This window comes from Micropterus dolomieu, linkage group LG03 (assembly GCF_021292245.1).
Source record: "Micropterus dolomieu isolate WLL.071019.BEF.003 ecotype Adirondacks linkage group LG03, ASM2129224v1, whole genome shotgun sequence".
NCBI classification, from domain to species: Eukaryota; Metazoa; Chordata; class Actinopteri; order Centrarchiformes; family Centrarchidae; genus Micropterus; species Micropterus dolomieu.
The window spans coordinates 6,502,186-6,521,560 of record NC_060152.1 but is presented as its reverse complement, the minus strand read 5'-3'; the positions used below and the strand labels follow the sequence as shown (position 1 = coordinate 6,521,560).

Sequence of the window (19,375 nt, the reverse complement as noted above, 5' to 3'; positions counted from 1 at the left end):
ACTCCAGGCACAAGCCCAGAATAAACTGGAGCACAGCCCTGCCCCGCACCCACACTGCACATCCCGAAAACTAACTTTATACTTCAGTGTCCAGAGGGGTCCAACAACTGGCCGACAGAGAAATGGGGAAGCACGGATCCGAGGCCAACGAAGCAAAACAGGGACGCAAACTGGTCCCTCCAAGCCAACGAGGAAATGCCTCCCCCGGACTCCAATGCACAAACTAAACGAGCCAGCAGCCATCCAGAGACCCTGCACAGGGAAGGGAAAAAAAACCCACAATGCATCAAGATGCATCGACAATTGCCCTACACTCCCACCGCAGCTCTCCAAACCGCAACCGGATCAAACCGCGCAGCGCCCAGAGACCCCCCAAAGCACATGTCCTTGGGGGAAGCTGCGGATTTAACCTCTTCTAACCTCACATACCTTCCTTAACCTCAAACAGTTGGAGTGATAATAGGACAGATTGTAAGGCAGATTATTTTCTTTTGTATCCTACTGTGAAACAATCGCAATCCAGCACACATGCCTAAACGCAAAAAGCACATTCCAGCCTGCAGTTTCAACTCTCTGATGGCCTGATCTGAGGCCTGATCATGTGTCGCCACCAGCAAAAGTGCAAGATATAAGGCAGAGCGGGAAAATGAGCCTGTGAGTGCTAAACTTAACTTTAACCCGGACGTTTGAGCACCAGACTGACTTCAAGATACTCCAGCACTAAGACAGCCTGTTAAGGCCTGTTATAGCAGGCTCCAGCAGATAAGCACAGATGGTATCATCTGTGCTTATCGCTTTGTTAGAAGTGTCAATATTAGACTTGAGTTTGGCTAAAAAATCTTAATATTAGAATTCTGTCGACAGCTCTTGAATTGTGACTCCAAGGGCAAAGTGCAGGGCCCATGGGCTGAGTCTCTGACATGGTCATCTACTTTGCATCTAGAGTAGCTTAGGAGAGTCACTCCACGCTGAAAGGTCAGCAGGTGAGGTCATTAAAAAACTTGAGCAGCCTGGGAGTTAGGCAGCATAAAACATAAACAGAAGTTCGAGTTTAGTCTTAAGCCTAGTCTTATTCATTCATTGAGTTAGATGAAAAGCCCGGTTATATATCTGCTCCGTCTATACTACTGATTATGAGCATCTCATCCAGCCACTGAGAGCAAATAAGTGATTATAAAATGTTTATTTATGTAAAATATATCCACATATTTGTATTTTAGAACACACAGAAAGCTGCCAAGAGTGGCTACCTTCTGTCTGCAGCTCTCAAACCACAAACCTAAAGCCAACTAACACCAAATATTCAAATAAAACATAAATCATAAAATGGGAAGTGATCATGGCCTGATTTACCTGCAAGTGGGCCACAGAAAAAAATCAGCTGCTTGGTACCTATTTACAGCATTTTCCTATTCTGGAATAGGAAATGAATACATTTTAAAATATTGAACGTAAGCACATCACTGAAATAATTAAAGTCTTCAAACTAGATGTTCACACAGTAGAGACGCTCTTCAGGACAGAGCCTGAAAATGTCAAGGTAATAAAGCAGGACCTTAAAGCTGCACTAATTAATGTTTTTATATTAACAACAGATCAAATTACTACATGTGTTGAGAAAGGTTCCATTATCACCCAAAATAATATGGAGTGTTAAGGCATCTTTCAGCTTGTTGTTTTACAGCCCATACCTTTCCTGTTTTGGTTCACTCTCATCTGTGTTATTGCTGCAACTGGAAAAAAAACCTCTAAAAACCGCGAAATGACAGACAGTCAAGGTTAGCAACTAGCTTGTGAACATTTGACATTTGACATGACTCCAAATGAATGCTAATGTTGCTCTATGTCTGCTGGTTGTGAAAACTGTTTGATAACACATTAGCCATTAGAGTTGGACATGGTATTACGCTATACCAGGGTATTTAGAAATCCCAACTGTATGACTTTCAGTTCCATCAAAACACAGACGTTCCTCTTTCTATTTAACTGATACAGAGATGCCGTATTGAAGTGACGTAGTGTGCTCCCTCAACATAGGCGGGCGATACGTGAAATTGCCTGGCATCACCTTCAACGCGGTAACCCCTTTCACTTTTCCAGTAGCTAGTAATCGACACACACACACACAGACACACACGCACACAGACACACACACATAGCCGCAGCCTTTCTCGCTGACAAACTATAACCTTCACTGTACATCTCCTGCTCACCTTTACCACTACAAATACGGTCAGTCAGGAAGGTAAGAAAATAAATACCGCCCAAGTCTACTAGCCATATCTTTATATTCCCACATCATTTCAATGTTTAAATTATATAAGTTCAAAATCTGTTAATTAAAAGTATGTGATTTGCATTTTCTTTCAGAGTTCTTCATCCAAGTGGCCAAACAAAACTAATTAATACAGCTTTGAAGACCTTATTTTGTCAGATGTTATTATGCTTTAGGGGTGCATATTCTTAAACATAATTTTAATTAGTCAAATTACCACAAACCAGTTGACACACTTGAACCTGGGGCTTTTGGATATGCTGTATTGTGCCTACTTTGCCCAGAAATGTAATGATGTAGAACTGAGATGAGATCTGACTTCTGGAAATATCTGAAACAGATCAGAATTGATTAAAGTTTTTTACCCACTGGCCTTTGTTTATCCATTCTCTTTGAGGCTGTGTTTAATGATGCAGCACATAGCCTAGAGTACGAGACATTAAGAGCATCTCATTGGAAAAGATGTGTATGGCTACCATATCATGGCATGCTTCAGACTCCGACTGTCCTCTGCATTGCCCTTCCTGTAAGATTCACTTATCTGGGCACTGGGTTTTTACTCCTGCAGCAGAATGTCGAGAGAGGGAGAAAGTAAAAATGATGTCTGGAGGACGCCGACTGGCATTAATAATTAATCATCTTGTGCCGCTCTCCTCCACCTCCCGCCTCCTAAGTGTCCTGAACCTCGCTGTTCCTCCGATAAGATCTGTCCAGAGAAGCTGAGAGTCCACGCAGCCAGAGAGCCTCGAAATAAAAAGGTCGCCCTTGCACACGCTTGCTTTTCTCTCAGCAAACATAAATCCAATTATTAGATAAATCTGATTTCTACTCAAAGTCATTCGCATGCTGATGATGTTCCAGATGTGATTAACACCTTTGTGTTTTCATGGAGTTTGCTGATTGTATTCTGTGACCCTTAACATGCTCCGAGATCAGTACTTCTCTTCAAGCGAGGAAGATAAAATAATTTCACCCCTATTAAACTGAACAAAGTGACTACAAAGGGTGTTTTTTCATTTCATTCTTCTTCTTTTTTTTTTTTGAAAGCTACACTTTCACTGATTTTCCAATTAACCTTTACAGGATATGCTCTGTATTCCTATGAAATATCATAAATCTCACCAGCGTGTGGCATACAGCATGCATTTGGCTCCCAGCTACGTAACAGACGCTGCCTCGACCCCCTTCAGACTAGCATACTGTAGCTCTTGCTGCTGTCATGAGTGTAGCTCACTAATAAACACAGCTGTCTCTGAATCTGATCCAACAATCACTTCCCATGTGCTCTGTAATCTGAGGTTAACCAAAGAGACATTTAGGCCTACGTACTGCTTAACGCCGACCACAAAGCCAGACACAGATAGATTTCCTCCGGCCCTTTCGACTCAACATCACTAATTACAGCTTGTATGATTGCAGCACACACTCAAGACCTAGTAGCCTGCTGGGTTACAGTTATGTTACTGCCTGGTTTTGATGTACGTTGACAGCTTTTGATGTGTTTGGGTTTTTTTTCCTTTTCAGTGTCTTGTTGGGAAGAGGTCAAGAGTCTCACGGGCTGTTCTTATGATAAGTCACCTGATATTAATCTTTTGAACAGAAAACATGTTCCAGTTTAATAGCAGCATTGCAGAGCTGGTGAACAGTGCTATTAATCTTTTAAGAGATACCATCTATTTTCTATGTGCAGTGCTGTTATGCACTCAGGATTGCATTCATAAATGTTAAAACGATCCACATCTTATACACAAACAGTGGCCTTTACTCCTTGTTTTTTTATTTTTTGGGTGGTGGAGATAAGATGGTTCATAGTACTTTGTGTGATAAAAACGCGGACAAAACATGCATCATCAACCAGAGAAACCTGTCTGAACTGTTCTTTGTCTCAGGCCCAGCAAGCTTCTCCACTTTCATTCCTCTAGATTTTGGGTTAAACGGGGCCAAATCCCAAACCCATCCATCCAATCAGACATGCATCACCTTTATTTTCTCTTTGCTTTGCAGAAGTTGCACACCTGACCAACATCGGCAGTAGATCTCAGAGAGCCGAAAGTGTCTCTGCACCTGACAGCTTATTCATCTATAAGCTCCCAGCACTCCAACCCCCCTCCCCTCCTCTGTGTATGGCATTACAAGAAAAAATCCTTCTCGCTCTGACAAGCCACGGTCTGTAACTTCAGATCGCTTTAATCCCAGGGATAAAAAAAAGAGACTTTCATTTAACAAATCACCCCCTCAGAACTCCGGATCCCTGTGTAATTATTCCTCCTATGTGACTGTAAGCCAGCCGTGAGAAGAGCACTTGACGAGAAGCCACTCGCGCATTAAGTCTTCCTAAGCCTCCTCCAGTCTCTTCCATAAAAACTAATGGAGGGGGCCTTTCTCTAAATTTCTCTAAATATCCTATACGGAATACCAAGTGGCTCTCGAGGCTGGCAACTCCGATCTTATTTGGATTCCTATGGTCAGTCACTGATCAAATAACTACAGTGAAATCCCAAAGCTTGGATTCTTAGCAGCCTCAACAGCTGGGATTTAGTCCAATAAACCAGAGGATGAGCGTGAGGAAGGGGGTTACCTGGTGAGCAGGTTCATCAACATTTTTAGGATCCCTCAGTGTGCAACTTTTAATTTTTTTATTTTCTGATGTTAAAAGCAACCAGCTCTCCTATCCATCTTTTTTAGTTTCCAGAACAAGTAACAGGCAGGCTGGAACACATTTACATTTAGTAGAGGGGGAGTGTGCACTTATACTCTGCATTTGACTGTGATAAAGCACATTCAGTGAACATGCACACACGCACACACACACACATATAAAAAACATAGAACAGGTCTTCTAGGTGTGTAACTTCAAGCTCTTTTCCCTTAATGAAAACCAGCGCTTCTTCTGTTCATGCTTCTATATCGTATCCAGAACACACATTTACGCTTTGATGAAGGAATCTGCACAGATGCAAGGGGATGAGGTTATGCATTTAAACACTAAACAAACACACATAAATAAATACAAACTCACCAAAGAACATGCTGCTCTCCATAGCTCCTCAGGCTCTGGGGTCTGCTGTATTTCCTTTCTGGTGACCTGCCAGTGTGTGTGTGTCCATGGACAGCAGCCTGGGCATGTCTCATACACTCCTCAGGGGTGTGTGCGTCTGTGCATGTGTGTTCAATCCAACAGCAGCGTCAATGGCCAGTCTGCATGCTGCACTCTGCACGCGCTGCTGTCTGTGGACCTCCGTATCTGCCCCTCTCTCTCCTCGTACTGGTCCTCCCTTTGCCTGTCTCGTCCCCTCCCCTCCTCTTTAGCTCTTCCCCTCCCTCCTCCCCCTCTGTCTTCCTCCTCCTCCTCCTTCTCTCTGGCCCCTCCACACACTGGATCCCTTCGCTTCTTTCTTTTCTCTCTCCGAGGTGTCTATCTACATTTTCCAGCAACAGCCTCTTCTCCACAAATGCCTCTCTCTCTCTCTCTCTCTCTCTCTCTGTCTGTCTTCCTAGGTGTCTCATCTTTGTTTTATGTGTCAACCAAGCCTCTCTCTCTCACTATCACTCCTTGCTTTTCCCCGCTGTCTCTCCTTTATTTGATCTTATTCCCCTTTCCTTGCTTCCACCTCCAGCTTCATCCTTTTCTTCTTGCTTCTTTACTCTGACTGTTTCCTCACTCCCCCCTGGTTCTTTCTCTTCCTTTCTGTTTCTTTTAGTTTCCACCTCGATAAATATCTTTGCAGTCTGTTTTCCCTCTCTCACTGCCTTTCTTCTCTTACACACTGTCTCTTATAATTTTATCCCTTTCATGTTTACATGCATACATAAAAAAAACAGGTTGCTGCGAGAAGAAGTTCTGTTTGAAATTGGGCAACACATAGGAAGTAGAATATTATAGAATGCATCATACTCAAGACAAGTCAAGTGTTTTAAAAAAAAAAAGGGTATGAGAACAATGTTGAAAATACGAACTGATTGGTAGGTAATGTACTTTTAAAACTGCAGTAATCAGTATATTGTAGTTACAATCTCACAGAGGTTTTTTACGGCTTACAACTTCACTGTTCTGATTGACTCACTGCTCTCACCAATCTCATTTTCAGCCGCAGCAAAAAAAACACTCTGGAAACCTTGCTACACTACCTGCCCAGCACCAAACGACAGTCAAGGTTAGCAACAGCTAATGCAAGTAGTGGAGCATTTAGCAGCTAAAGAGTCAGATATTTCCCCCAGGATTTGGGCTTAATATTTTCCAGTTTGCCTGAAACATGACTCCAAATGAATGATAATGTTGTTCTGTATCTGGTAGATGTGTCACAAGGCAGTTGTGTGCTAACACTTGTAAACACGTGTAAATATGTGAGCGTTGTGTTTGTGCTGACCCCATGTGGCAAAAGAATTATTAGAAAAACTTCAAGCTAGTGTAAAGAAACTTATTCTAACAGACTGAACTATCTTCAATTAGCTTCAGTACAAACCTTGTTCAATCAAATATGGTGCAGATTTTCTTTCTTGCTCACCAACTGGAGAGGTGCTCAGCAGCGGAGCGCTCAGTGCTGCCACCAAAGGCCAAATTGTTTTAATCACTTGCTGCACTGAGCACTCCAGTTAGAGACTGAGAAAGAACTCTTGCCCCATCTTGGATTTAAAATGATTCGTATTGATGTAATAGGAAGAGACCTATTTTTTTTGTTACTTGTTCCTAAGTACCCAACCTGTGAAACCATGGCTGATTTATTTTAAGAGGCTGGTGATGTAAGATGTTGTTTTGGTGTGTTTCGGTGGATTGAATTGCGCCTGTTGGAATATTTGGACTGATGTCGCAGTGAGAGGATATGCTCTGTAGTGAGAGAGCGTACAGTATTTCATGTTTTACAAATAGTCTGTTAAACCGACTTATTTATACTTATGGAAGCTACTACGGTTTAGGTAGACTTTGACTTTAATTATTTTGAAACATGAATGCGTCACTACATCTACGATTGGTGCTCTGCTGTCACAGTGAAAAATCTGTCTCTTTCTCCTTCAGAAGTATAGCGGGGTAATCATGTTTCTCTAATCGCCTACACCAATTATAGAACCTGATTTCTTGTTTACACCATGTTAAAGAAATCAAATTACTGCAGAAAGCTGTCACTAACACAGTTACTTAAGTACATGTAAGTGCACTGATTGATTCTGTCTTTTTTGTCTTTCTCCCCCTCCTCTTTTACACATCATTTTCACCCTTTGTTGATGAGTTTCATTCTTTTGTTTTCTCTCTAATGCTCACACATGCATTCCCAGGCTGTCTTTTTGTTGCATTTCGCTCCCTTCTGTCTTGTTTTGCTTTCACTAAGACACACACACACTCTGTCTCTCTTTCTTTTCAAGATTCGTTTTTTTTTCCTCTGGCTGGTTGTAATCAGACTCAACAGGAGCTGATATCAGGCTGCTGCTGCTGCTGCTCTGGTTCTGCAGCCATGAGACACTGCTGCTGCTTCCCACTATCTGTAGCCTTCACACACACACACACACACACACACAGGATTTCTGGAAAGCTATTACATGCACAAAACTACTACACACACTCACAGATACAGATGCACACACAAAGACAAGCTCAATAAAAGATATGTGTACAGCACCCCCCCCCCACACACACACACACACACACACACACACACACCAAAAGATGCTCAAAACACTTAAAGACACACAAATAGACCAAAAAACACAGAAAATACGCAAGATCAGTCACACAGCCATACACACACACACACACACACACACAGACACACACCGACATTTATGCACCCATTTTTACAAAAACACAAACAGTCAGACACACATAGACCCTTCAACATTACAACTGCAAAGCACACATAACACAGTCACATTCACACATGCCCCCTCCTCTTGTGCAATGCAACGAAAATATGAATTATATGAAAATTATACATTTGACTTGATAAGAAAATCGTCAGTATTGGTGATGATTTGTAGTTGCACAATGTGAAAGGAAATACATTGACAGCTACATTTTCAGCTGCCATGTTTGTTTGGCTAAAGGGAAAGCTGCACCGTGTGAACCTGCAAAATCTCCTTTACTGTGTACTCCTTTACTCCTTTACTAATGTTTCTTGCCAGCAGCACAGAGGAATCTTTTAGGTGATGAAAAATGTCCTCTAACAGTAATTAGTGTTGTCAAACAACATGCCAGGGTTTTTTGGCCTTGTATTTATCTTGTGATTTATATTGTGACTTAAATGTAATCATCATCGCAAAATGATGATTAAATAACACAAACTGAGAGCTGGGTAAGTCATGGCATGTCATCAGTTCCCTCCTGGTATGATATTGACTGTATGTTATTGTAAAGAATGCATTTGTCTGCTTTGTCAACACAAACTGTGTTGGCTTTTGTACAGCAGCCCTTCTTACTATCACATTTTTTTTTATTTTTTGGTGGTGGCGGTGAGGCATCAGGGATGGTCGCAACACTGGATCTCCCTGTACACACATACAGAGATTTAAAGCTATTTACAGCTGCAATTGTGATCGGATCTCAGTATGCAAATTATTTAGGCAGGCTGGCAAACGCTGCAGCAAACATGGCACACAAAAGGGAAGCAATGTCATAGAAGAACATCATTAATTTTTAGATCACTTTTGTGTGGTATGACATGCTAGCTACTGCTATTACTTGTAGCTTTTGCCAGACTCGCTTCAACCAAGAGGAAGAGACAAACTTAGGTGACCTTTCAACTCGTTGATCACATTTATGCCTGGCTGAGATTTGAACACAATGTGAGCCAGACCACCTCCATAAGTGGTCTTGCCTATCCGATCCCATTCCGATCAGAATGCCATACAGTTTTTAACAACCACTAACATCTTTTTGTTCAATCTGTAGTCACATTTTCAAAACTCTAAACACAATTAGCCCAACATCGGCCTGTTCATACCATACAATTAATACAATTCATGTTCTTTCCACAAATTTAACCCATTTCTAAAATGCTAAGTTTTTCTTCATGTACAGACTTACAAAATACCAAAACTATGGATGTTTATTGTGTTATTTACAAATGCACACAACATGTCAGAAATCCATCCATCCATCAATCCATCCATCCATCATCAACCGCTTATCCTGTGTACAGCGTCGCGGGAGGCTTAAGCCAATCGCAGCTGCCATCGGGCGAAAGGCGGGTTACGCCCTGGACAGGTCGCCAATCCATCGCAGGGCCATGTCAGAAATGAAGATATTATTTTCAAAACCTTAAATAATGTATAAATTCTCTACCTATGCTAAAACAGCAGCTCAAAATCGATAGTGAAAAAACTGATAAGTATTTCTGAGTGAACTTATCATAGAAACATTAAGAAATAGCTAATTTATTGTAATTTGAGTAAAATAGCAACCACAGCTAATTTCAGTCTCAACCAGAGACATAGACAGGTGTTGAAGTTCTTTCAATTACATACACAATGCAGTAAAAAGATGACTTTTTGGAGTTGAGTTTATCCAATGTGGATACAGAACAACACAGAGGATGAGAGAAAGAAAGAATAATGTCTGAAGAAGGGAGAAGAATAGTTGGGTCAAGGAAAGGAAGAGGGCCAGGGAGGAGTAGCTGAACCAGTAAGTGTTTCTATCCAGGTGCATAGCGCGAGATGATGGATGATCTGACCAAAGGCTGAAGATAAGGATTAGAACAGGACAGGCATTTTTGTTTCTATCGCTTCTTTGCATTTTTTGTTTCAGTGCAATTGTGCATTTACATTTACTCATTTGGCAGACACTTTTATGCAAAGGAACTTACATATGACAAACAACATGCAACAAGCATCAATACAGTAAGAGATCCAAAAGTGACAATAAATACTAGTAAGAGCTATTACAGTAGCACGCCCAGCATCAATAGGGTAAATACCTAGGGAAAGAAGTAAGAGTTAACGAATAGTGCAATCAATACAAGAGAATTGCAAGGAGTTAGAAGAAGAACAGCACAGGAAGTGCCGAGGTTAGGGGTTAATGATGTTATATTAACAGGTGTTCTCAGTAGAGATGAGTTTTCATTAGCTTCTTGAAGTTAGCTAATGGCATGTGGTAGTTTGTTTTGTGATGTTACAGATGAGAACAGCCGGGACTGAAATTGCTTTGTGTAGGGATGGCAGAGCCAGTCAGTGTTCATAGGAGGAGCATAGTGGCCGAGAAGGAACGTAAATTTGACAGTATTTTACACATGTCGATCCCTGGCTGCAATTTCATGTTGCTAATAAAACTTTACTTCTGTAATTCTGTCACTTACAATTTTTCCTACACTACATTCTATAAAGTAAAGATGACTCATTCACTTTTACATAGTTTGTTGCCAAAAATGCACACATTCGACTCCTCAAGCCAAAAATGTACGGTGGTTTACAGAAAAAGGAAACTGAATTACAAAAACAATGGATTTCTATACAGGTAGAACTGAAAGAAATGCAGTTTTTGTAATGCCATCAAATGTCTGTACTTAAAAATTCGTTGTGCTATGATTGATAGATTGATAGATAGAGTTTGTATATACAGACAATGTTTTTTGGCATTTTGAAATGTATAGTTCTCAGTCTCTCAAGTCTCAGCGGGCGCCATCTTGGGCAATACCTGCAAGCTGTCTGCTCTCGTCTTTTCTGCAGAAAGGAAACGTGCCGCTTTGGAACACATGGTGTTTTTCGTCATTTTGTTGCCAACCCGTTGGAGATACATAGACATGCACCAAATGAAAGGTCTACTCAAGCTGGATCAATTGATGCAGATAATTACAGTTTTACAGTTACAATTGCATTCTAGGTGTATTAGAAGATATTCAGTTGCTTCCTTAAGATGGTTTTGATGGTGTCTTGCATTAAAATATTGCTTTTTTTACCAGGCGAGGATGAAAATCTCTCCATCTCCATGTAGTCTGTAATGGTAAAATAAATATATTAATATAAAATGGATTTATATTCCTTAGCTTCTAACCTTTCAAAGGAGACCAGAATTATGCATCTAAGCCAAATGGTTGAGGAGTTATTACTGATTCATTTTGGGTATGTTATTTTAGGCATTTTCGCCTGTGCCCAACAGGTAAAAGAACAAAATGTGGTTTTGAGCAGAAAATGTACTATTTGGCTAATTTTGTGAGGTAGGTGTGTTGGAGTGTTGAGCGTTTCGATAAAGTATCTTAAGTTCAGGTAAACGCTTGTTAGCAACTGAAAAAAACTGTAATTTACACCGTGCATTGTTTTTCCTTGTCCAAATACTGAGCGCATGTTAATGCCAGGTTAAGCATGCTGGTACATATTCAGCTCTGATTACAGTTACTTTTAATTTTTTTAAGCGATTTGATTCCATGCATTGTTTTTTTGTCCTGGTTGATTGTTAAAGTTGTATCATAGAGAATCAGTGAGCCATAGACTGCTTTACCTCAATTTACTTTGAAGTAGATACTTTACTAATGCTGTCTTCAAATGGGGTTGCATTTACTGTGCTTGCTAGCATGCTAAATGATTAGCCTGGGTGGCTTCTATACGCTGACAGTAACGTTAATATTCGGTAGTGTGCTTTTTTCATATGATGTCCATGTTCCACTTGTCATATCATGTATGACTTATCATGTCATAACCACAAGCACACGACTTCCATTTGAATCAACAGTTCCTGTTTGCAATAATCAAAGTTGCACACAGGAGTGTCGCCAAATGTTCAGAAAAGAGTAGAGGAGCAGAATTGCTTGTTGGCCCGGCACAGAGAAATGCGCTTCAGCCAGGCCACTGCTCGCTAATTAATTGACCTACTGCGGCGTCCTGTGTGTCCCTGAAGTTGTTGAGTTTGAGTAGAAAACAGCTATGCTTCTGTTTCTAGAGGGAATTGAAAGGGAAAAGAGGGAAAACTAATTATTTTTTTGAGTTGTTTTTCTGATTTAAGCATGGGAGACAGGGAAACAATGATTGTATTCATGTGAAATTTGAACATGTGTATTTGTGTGTTGAAACATGGAGCACGTATACAAGAATCATAACAGTGTACCTATTTGCACCTGTTTCCCTACAGATGTGTTGTGTTTGTACAGCATTGATAACAGATGTTCAAACAATCCCAAAGGTTTCAGCAGGATTGTCTGTGTGTGTTCATCTCTATTATGGTGTATATGTGTATTTTGGATGGTATTTCCACACATGCTTAACCTACGCCTGGATTTTGACTTGATCTCACACACACACACACACACACACACACACACACACACACAAACACACACACACTCACACTCTGTCTGATTGGCCCACTGTAATGCTGCTGCTGAAGGTCAGACAGAATTGACCGCTACCGAGCTCTGGCCCGCCTGTATCGACTGCGAATGAGATGCTTTCTTGATCAAAGTGATGTCTGCCTGGTCACACACACATACACACACTGAGATATCCAGCCAGACAGTTGACATCATCAGCTGTTTCCTCAAGATTGAAAAGAAATCTAGAATAAAATATAATAAATGTTCTCAAGTGTGCTGTGAAATTCCTCTCTGCCATCATCCCCTTCAGACTCCTCTGCTGCGGCCATTTTGCACAGCACAGATGTTTTCAATTAATCGTGAATTCCCATTCTCCCTGTCCACCCCCCTCCATCTCCCCAACCCCCCACAGAGTCCAGCTCCACTGAAAAGGTTTATTCTATAGCTGAAATGGCAGCTCTCCCTTTCTCTTCTCCTTCTTCTTTGTCCTCCCTCCTCCCTTCCAACTTTCATTCCTTTATCCCTGTTCCCCCATCCTGTCGTCCTCCGCCGTGCACGGGCTGTGGCAAATATGTTTTTTAACCTTGACTCGCAGGTGTCGGTGGCAGAATGGGGCATTATTTGTCACCATAAATAGTGGTTAAGCAGCAGCCGCAGCCCTGCAGGAAAAGCCCCAGTGCACCACATGTGAGTGCAGCCTAGGATACTTCATTTATCTTGCTGTCACTTCCATGACGCTTTTCATTACTTATAGGGCTATCTGATCAACAGGCAGACTCTCGACTTTCCAAAGGCATCCACCAGCCGTCTGAGAGAGACGAGAAGAGGAGCTGGAGGATTGTAAAGAAACAGAAAAATGAGACTCTTCTGATTTTCTTGGCCCTTAACAAATCAAAGTCTTGCGGGACTTATGTGGCACCATCTGACCCATTACCAGAAACATTATGTGATACACACATTTAGTAAGTGAATTATTATATCTTAGGACTGTAATCCATGTGTCAGTTATTTGTTTTAATTTATAAGTTTGGAACATTTAATCTAAAGCCCTCTATTTTATCACTCAAAAACAAGTAAAAGCAATTTGTCAGTGGGTTGAAATAATTACATCTCATTTAAATGAAAATAAACATACTTAAAGCTAACAGTGGCCTTCATGCCCCGCCCACGCTGCACCAGCAGATTTTGCCTTTTTCTCCTCTGCCTCTTCCCTGTCAACACGGTTTTTAGACACCATTGTTTCTTGTTGAAAATCTGATTTCTTATTGGGCAACAACGACATCATGAACATCAAGGGAAGTGCTGCACACTTAACCAGTGGTGGATTTGATTTTGAGCCTGGTTTGAACTAGCATCGGCCAACAGACTTAATCATCCTATTGTGCCAGGCAGCTCAGCCCACATCCTCCTCCTCAAGATCCTCAATACCAGTTCAGCTGTTAGTCAAGGTTTTGGAGCTGAGGCGGTAAGACAGAAGACAATAGGAATAAGACAAGCAAGGTTTGGGTCTGGCTGGCTAGTTAGTTATATCAGTGCCTTTTGCTGAAACACAACTTTTATAAAGACAATGCACTCGTCAGTGTAATTTTCCGTGAACCAAACAATCCTGGCAGGGCATTAAAAAAAAGGTTGACCTGCTGCAGTAATCAAAATTGACAACTTATTGTTGTCATGAATGGTCATGGTTATTGACAAGTTAGTACTTATCATTAAGAAAGTATAAAACAATAGAATAAACTTAAACTTGTTTTATTTGATGGACTTGCTGCCCTAGAACTTGGCCTTTGTGGCTAAGTAGCCTTTAAAATTGTGAAATTCCTGGCCTTCTTCTAAAAGAATTCAAAGAAATTCAAGCACAAAAATTCAAACTTCAAGGGTATTTTGCTTGATGCTTTTTCTATTACCTGCCATATTTTTGTTTTATTTTTTATTTATTTCAATAATAATAATAATAATTATCATTTCCATAGATGCACTGGTGGGTGAGAAGGGAGACCTTGTATTCAATCCTAGCAGAAACGGGAAGCCAGTGGAGTGAATAGAGAATGGGTGTGATGTGGTCGTACTTTCGCACTCTCATCATCACGATCATCATCATCATCAATCATCTCATTTCACAAAACAAAAAGCCAAAAAAGGGAAGAAATATGTTAAGAACAAGAGAAGAATTGGCAGTATGACATTTTTTGCAATACATTTGTGTCCAGGTTCAGTTCTTATTCGCATGCAACAGTTCTAAGATTAGTAAAGCACTGAACTGAAATGTCATGACAACAGAGAGAAGGAAAAAAGTAAAGCTACAATTAATAAGCCGAAGTGTTTCATTTTTATTTGCTTGGAAGCGAGGTGCGATTATGAGTCATTCACGGAGAGAATGGTGGAAACTCGACACCAGATGAGAACGCTGTGGCCCACGTCAACTCAACCACAAGCTTTTTCTAAGTAGACCGAGTCTTACACTGATGACTGGTGACTTTGATGGAGGGTTTATGAACTGCAATGCTACATAAAACTGCACCATGTCAAATGTGGCTTGTGTGTAACCAGCCTACATGTGTGCCGACGGCGCTGCGGCCTGCGTCCCTCCCACTAAGCCTTATGGGACTGAACCGGGTTCCCACCATTTCCTCTCCATGTGTTTTACATCACTGGATGAATAGCGAACAGGCAGGAGATAAACGCTCATACCTGTGGGGCAAAACACTGGCTAAGCAAAGTAGTTGGAAGAGCTTTTATTCTGAAATTCAATATACTCCAACTGAAGCAAGTGGCAGTACTTTGAAAAGAACTTGGCATTAGAGTAAGCACATACAGTCTCCTCCAAATGTATTTGAACAGTAAGGCAAATTCCTTTGTTTTTCTTGTTCACTGAAGACATTTGGGTTTAAGATCAAAAGATGAGTATGAGACAAGAGTTCAGAATTTCAGCTTTTATTTCCTGGTATTCACATCTAGATGTGTTAAACAACTCAGGACATACCATCTTTTGTTTGAACTCACCCATTTTTCAAGTGAGCAAAACATGTGACTGACAGATGTTTCTTGTTGCCCAGGTGTTGCCTTTTAGGTTGATTGTCCACTTCTACAGTGCAGGGGTGAAGGTATCACAATCCACTGTTCGAAGAAGACTCAAAGAGCAGAAATATAGAGGCCACACCACAAGAAGCAAAACACTCATCAGCAGTAAGAATCAGAGGGGCCTTTAACTGCTTCCAGTTATGGCAATGACTCATCCAAAGATCTCTGTGTTGAGAATAGCTTTTAAGGGATATAATCATTGTTATTGACATATAGACTGAAGGTATGAACCTTTTTCTTCTCTGTGAGTTTCAGGCCAGGTTAGTTTGTAGCCTGCAGCAGTTAAGAAATAAAATGACACATAAACCACTGCACTTAGACTTTCAGCTGCTGTTAGACTGAAAATGGAATAGAAATAGGATTTCAGGTAATCAGCCAGAAAATGCTGCGACTGCATTCTCTGCAACGCTCAACCGCTCACCAAACTGTTGATCCATTTTATTTATTTTTTGTTGGGATTGTTTTATATTTTGCATTGGAGTTTTTCAGCAGAGAGGATCAAAGCATCCTCGCAGTGCAGTCCACCACTACAACTCCCCTTTTTTACCCAACGAGGTAATTGGAAACAGATAGTGTGCAGGGCGGATAAGTTACGGCACCCTGCGTTGGTACTGTGATTATTAGCAGGGAGGTTTCAGAGCAGTAACAAGAGACCAAAAGAACAATGATTGCAAAGCAGTTTAAAAGAGTTTGACTGCTGAATGGTTTGTCTGAGATACTTAGTTTTAACATGCGTATGTTTACCCTAAGTATGGTAAAACTGGTACTTTACTGAAGTATTAACATTTTGGGAGATTTTTTAACTTTTCCTCCATCACATTACAGCCTGAAGTATGTGTGACATGTTTTTCTACACTACATTTTATCAGCTGTAGATCCCAGTTAGTTTTCAGAGTTTCAAGATTTTAACTTCAACATGAGATAAATTTCACTGTCGTCTGATAAAAATTTTGGTGGACTTTTCAGTAAGATTGGAGAAAGCCTTGTTTCATCTGGATGACCCAATGACTTTTAGGAGAAACAATCCTCCTTTCATTCTTTATCTTCCTTCCCATTGTTTTTCCTTCTTTGCATCCTTTATGGCATCAACTGTTTCACACACATGAAACAAAAAAACTGATAAAAGACCCCCACAAAAACCTGGAAAATCCCAAAAGCACAGGGCTTTGACCATTGAGACCGCGGTTGTGCTTCCCACGTGTGGTTAGGTTTAGGCTAAAAAAACACTTTGGTTAATAAAAGAAAGATGGTGTTTTCTCTTGAAGTGAACACATCCTGTCTCATGTCACCACTGACTTTTTCAGTAGGTCTATTTAATGACCCTTACCTAATCTTAGGAATTATAGAAACACAAATGAAATATGTTGTGAGTCAGTGTTTTTCAGATATGTTCACTAAAAATCTTTCCTTACATGTTTCATGTTTTTAATTTTGAATGCAGGACCAATACTAATTTTCTATTCACATTTTGAATACAATCATCCTTTTTTTAAACTATTCAATGAGTCGAGAACCTCAAAAGGTTTTTGGTGGATTTAAGGAGCAAAACATCTCCTCCTGGCTCTACTTGTCATTCTCAACACATCAACTGTCAGTTCACACCTTTGTATGATCTGTCAGGCTGGCTTATGTTAACATACCAGTAAATAGTGTCAATATCAGCCTTTTATCACCCTGTCATGTCACCAACTTTGACGAAGGAGGTACCACCTTGGAATTCTGTAATGAAATCATTTTCTACTCACGTTTGATTTGTTAATTTAATTGTTCAGTTATATTAGGAAGAATGACATGGTGTCTGCAGCGATGAAACAGAGCTTAAAAGGAGTTAAAAATAGTTGAGAAGATGCTCTGAATACAAAAATGAAGGAGGAACTCTTTCCTCCGCTTCAGCTGAATGCCTTTATCAGACTGTGGGAGACTTCAATTATACTGAATATTTTGTCAGTGAATCCTTCTTTTAAAAGTCTAATCTGTTCCAGAGACTCCTGCCATACAATGGGTATGGGTCACCCTGCTTTGGCAAGTTGCTAATCTTTGAAACATTAGATAAGTCTGACTTTCAAAGGAGAGTTGTCAAGTCACGAGTCTCTGATGTTTTTTGACCCAAAACACTGATTATGTGTTTAAGTAAGAAAGTGGTTAAATTCAAAGATAAAATGCATATTAGGCCTCAGAAGTCCTTTTTGTCAGAAACATTTGTCACATTTATTTCAAGGAATTATAATAGTGCAAAAAGTCCAGTAACCCTGATGTGAAAACATCACACTGGCCAAGCAGAAAACATCAGGGAAGTCATGCTCTAGCAATAAAACCAATTCCAGATTTACTCAGCAGCTTGGCTGTTGTGATTCCCTCCACCTCTATTTCCCTCTCTCTTTTCAATCTGCCTCTCTCTCTTTCTTTCCACTTTATCTGTCTTTACAGCTTGTAAAGCCGAACTGCCTGAAAGAGACGAGCCGAGGTATTGATCTCAGGGGGAGGGAGAATTGCTGCAGTCTAACAAACACAAATTGGTGTCAAAGGCTCATCACTCGACTAAAAGGCAAGTTTGCCTCAGATAAATGTTTACCACCGCTCAAAGACATCTGACGGAAAAGACGAGATTAAGCAAAGTGCTTAGACAAAAGAGGCATCAAAGTTTAAAGATTATTAAAAGGGATGAGCTTTCTGAGCTCAACAGAACTGAGATCTAAATGTCAGCTATGGTGTTTTTATCTAATCTTGGACCATTTTACTTCTTCCCAGTATGTTTAGACATTAAATGGACACGCTTGGCCATAATGATGAACTGGCTCAGTGCAGGCCTATGGCTATGAAGTCACTCTGTGTCAGGAGAAGAAAGTCAAAACTCTGCAATTTCTGCAGAGTTTCTGTAAAAAGTCTGGTGAACACCGGAATGATGTGATCTAAGACAACAGGCGTCCAAAATGAAATTTGTTCGTCTGCACTTCCACCGCCAGCGGCTGTCACTCCCCAAATTATAGCGGGGATTATTCACTCTCCACTCCCCTTTTGACACAAGAAAAAAAACTACAGATAAAACCTCTACCTCTGCCAAAATCTACACGCAAGGTTCCCAACTTTAACAGCGTTTAATTGGATACTGATGTTCCTGACGACCTCCTCCTTCATGCAGTCCCCCTTTAAAAGCCATCGTACTAAATCAGGAAAGGAGCAACGTGTGCAAGAGATGGCAACTATCTAAACATCTGTTTTTACAAGGAACAGAAAGAGTAAACTGTGGTTTTTGCAGCATGGTCTGCTGATGGTAAACCCTTGGAGATGCAAACAGAAAACATTTACACTCAAGGACGTTGACACATGCCGTTGCAATACTTAAGACAAAGTGCAGGCGTAAAGACTTATCGAATTGAGATCTCTGCCACGGATGAACATGATGAAATATAAGTGGCTGGCTGCATGGCCAATCATCTGACTTTTGTTATCTTGAAAGCCAAAAAGGTATTAACAGTGGAATGTCATTAACTATGGCTACAAGGGCGCTCGTGACTGTGTTGTTGTCATGACATTATCAAGTCAAGCCTGATGGCTTAACCCTCAAAGAATTGTCCAAAAGGCTGCACTTTATCCTGCTTGATCTCTGTGACTCTTTCCCCTGTTGTTGTTGGCCATCTCAGAGCTTAATTAAACCTGCCAGGAATGGGGAGTTTCTCTGGGAATAAATCAGAGAGCTCAGTGAGTAACACACAGACCCATGGTCCTAAAGCCAATATGGTGCGGTCATATCGATCGTAGCCTGCAAGGCTCAACCAAGCCTTCAAGATACCGG

General features: G+C 40.7%; 1 protein-coding gene across 1 annotated transcript in view; it reads right to left on the bottom strand.

The window, feature by feature from the left end:
• Positions 1 to 5,510, bottom strand: part of znf385d (zinc finger protein 385D) — a 66,033-nt gene extending 60,523 nt beyond the window's left edge. Inside the window, exon 1 of the mRNA XM_046045340.1 lies at positions 5,295 to 5,510. Within this exon, the coding sequence (XP_045901296.1) occupies positions 5,295 to 5,316 (22 nt within the window). The 5' untranslated portion in view covers positions 5,317 to 5,510. The remainder of the gene's footprint in view (positions 1 to 5,294) is intronic.
• Positions 5,511 to 19,375: the final 13,865 nt, after the last annotated feature.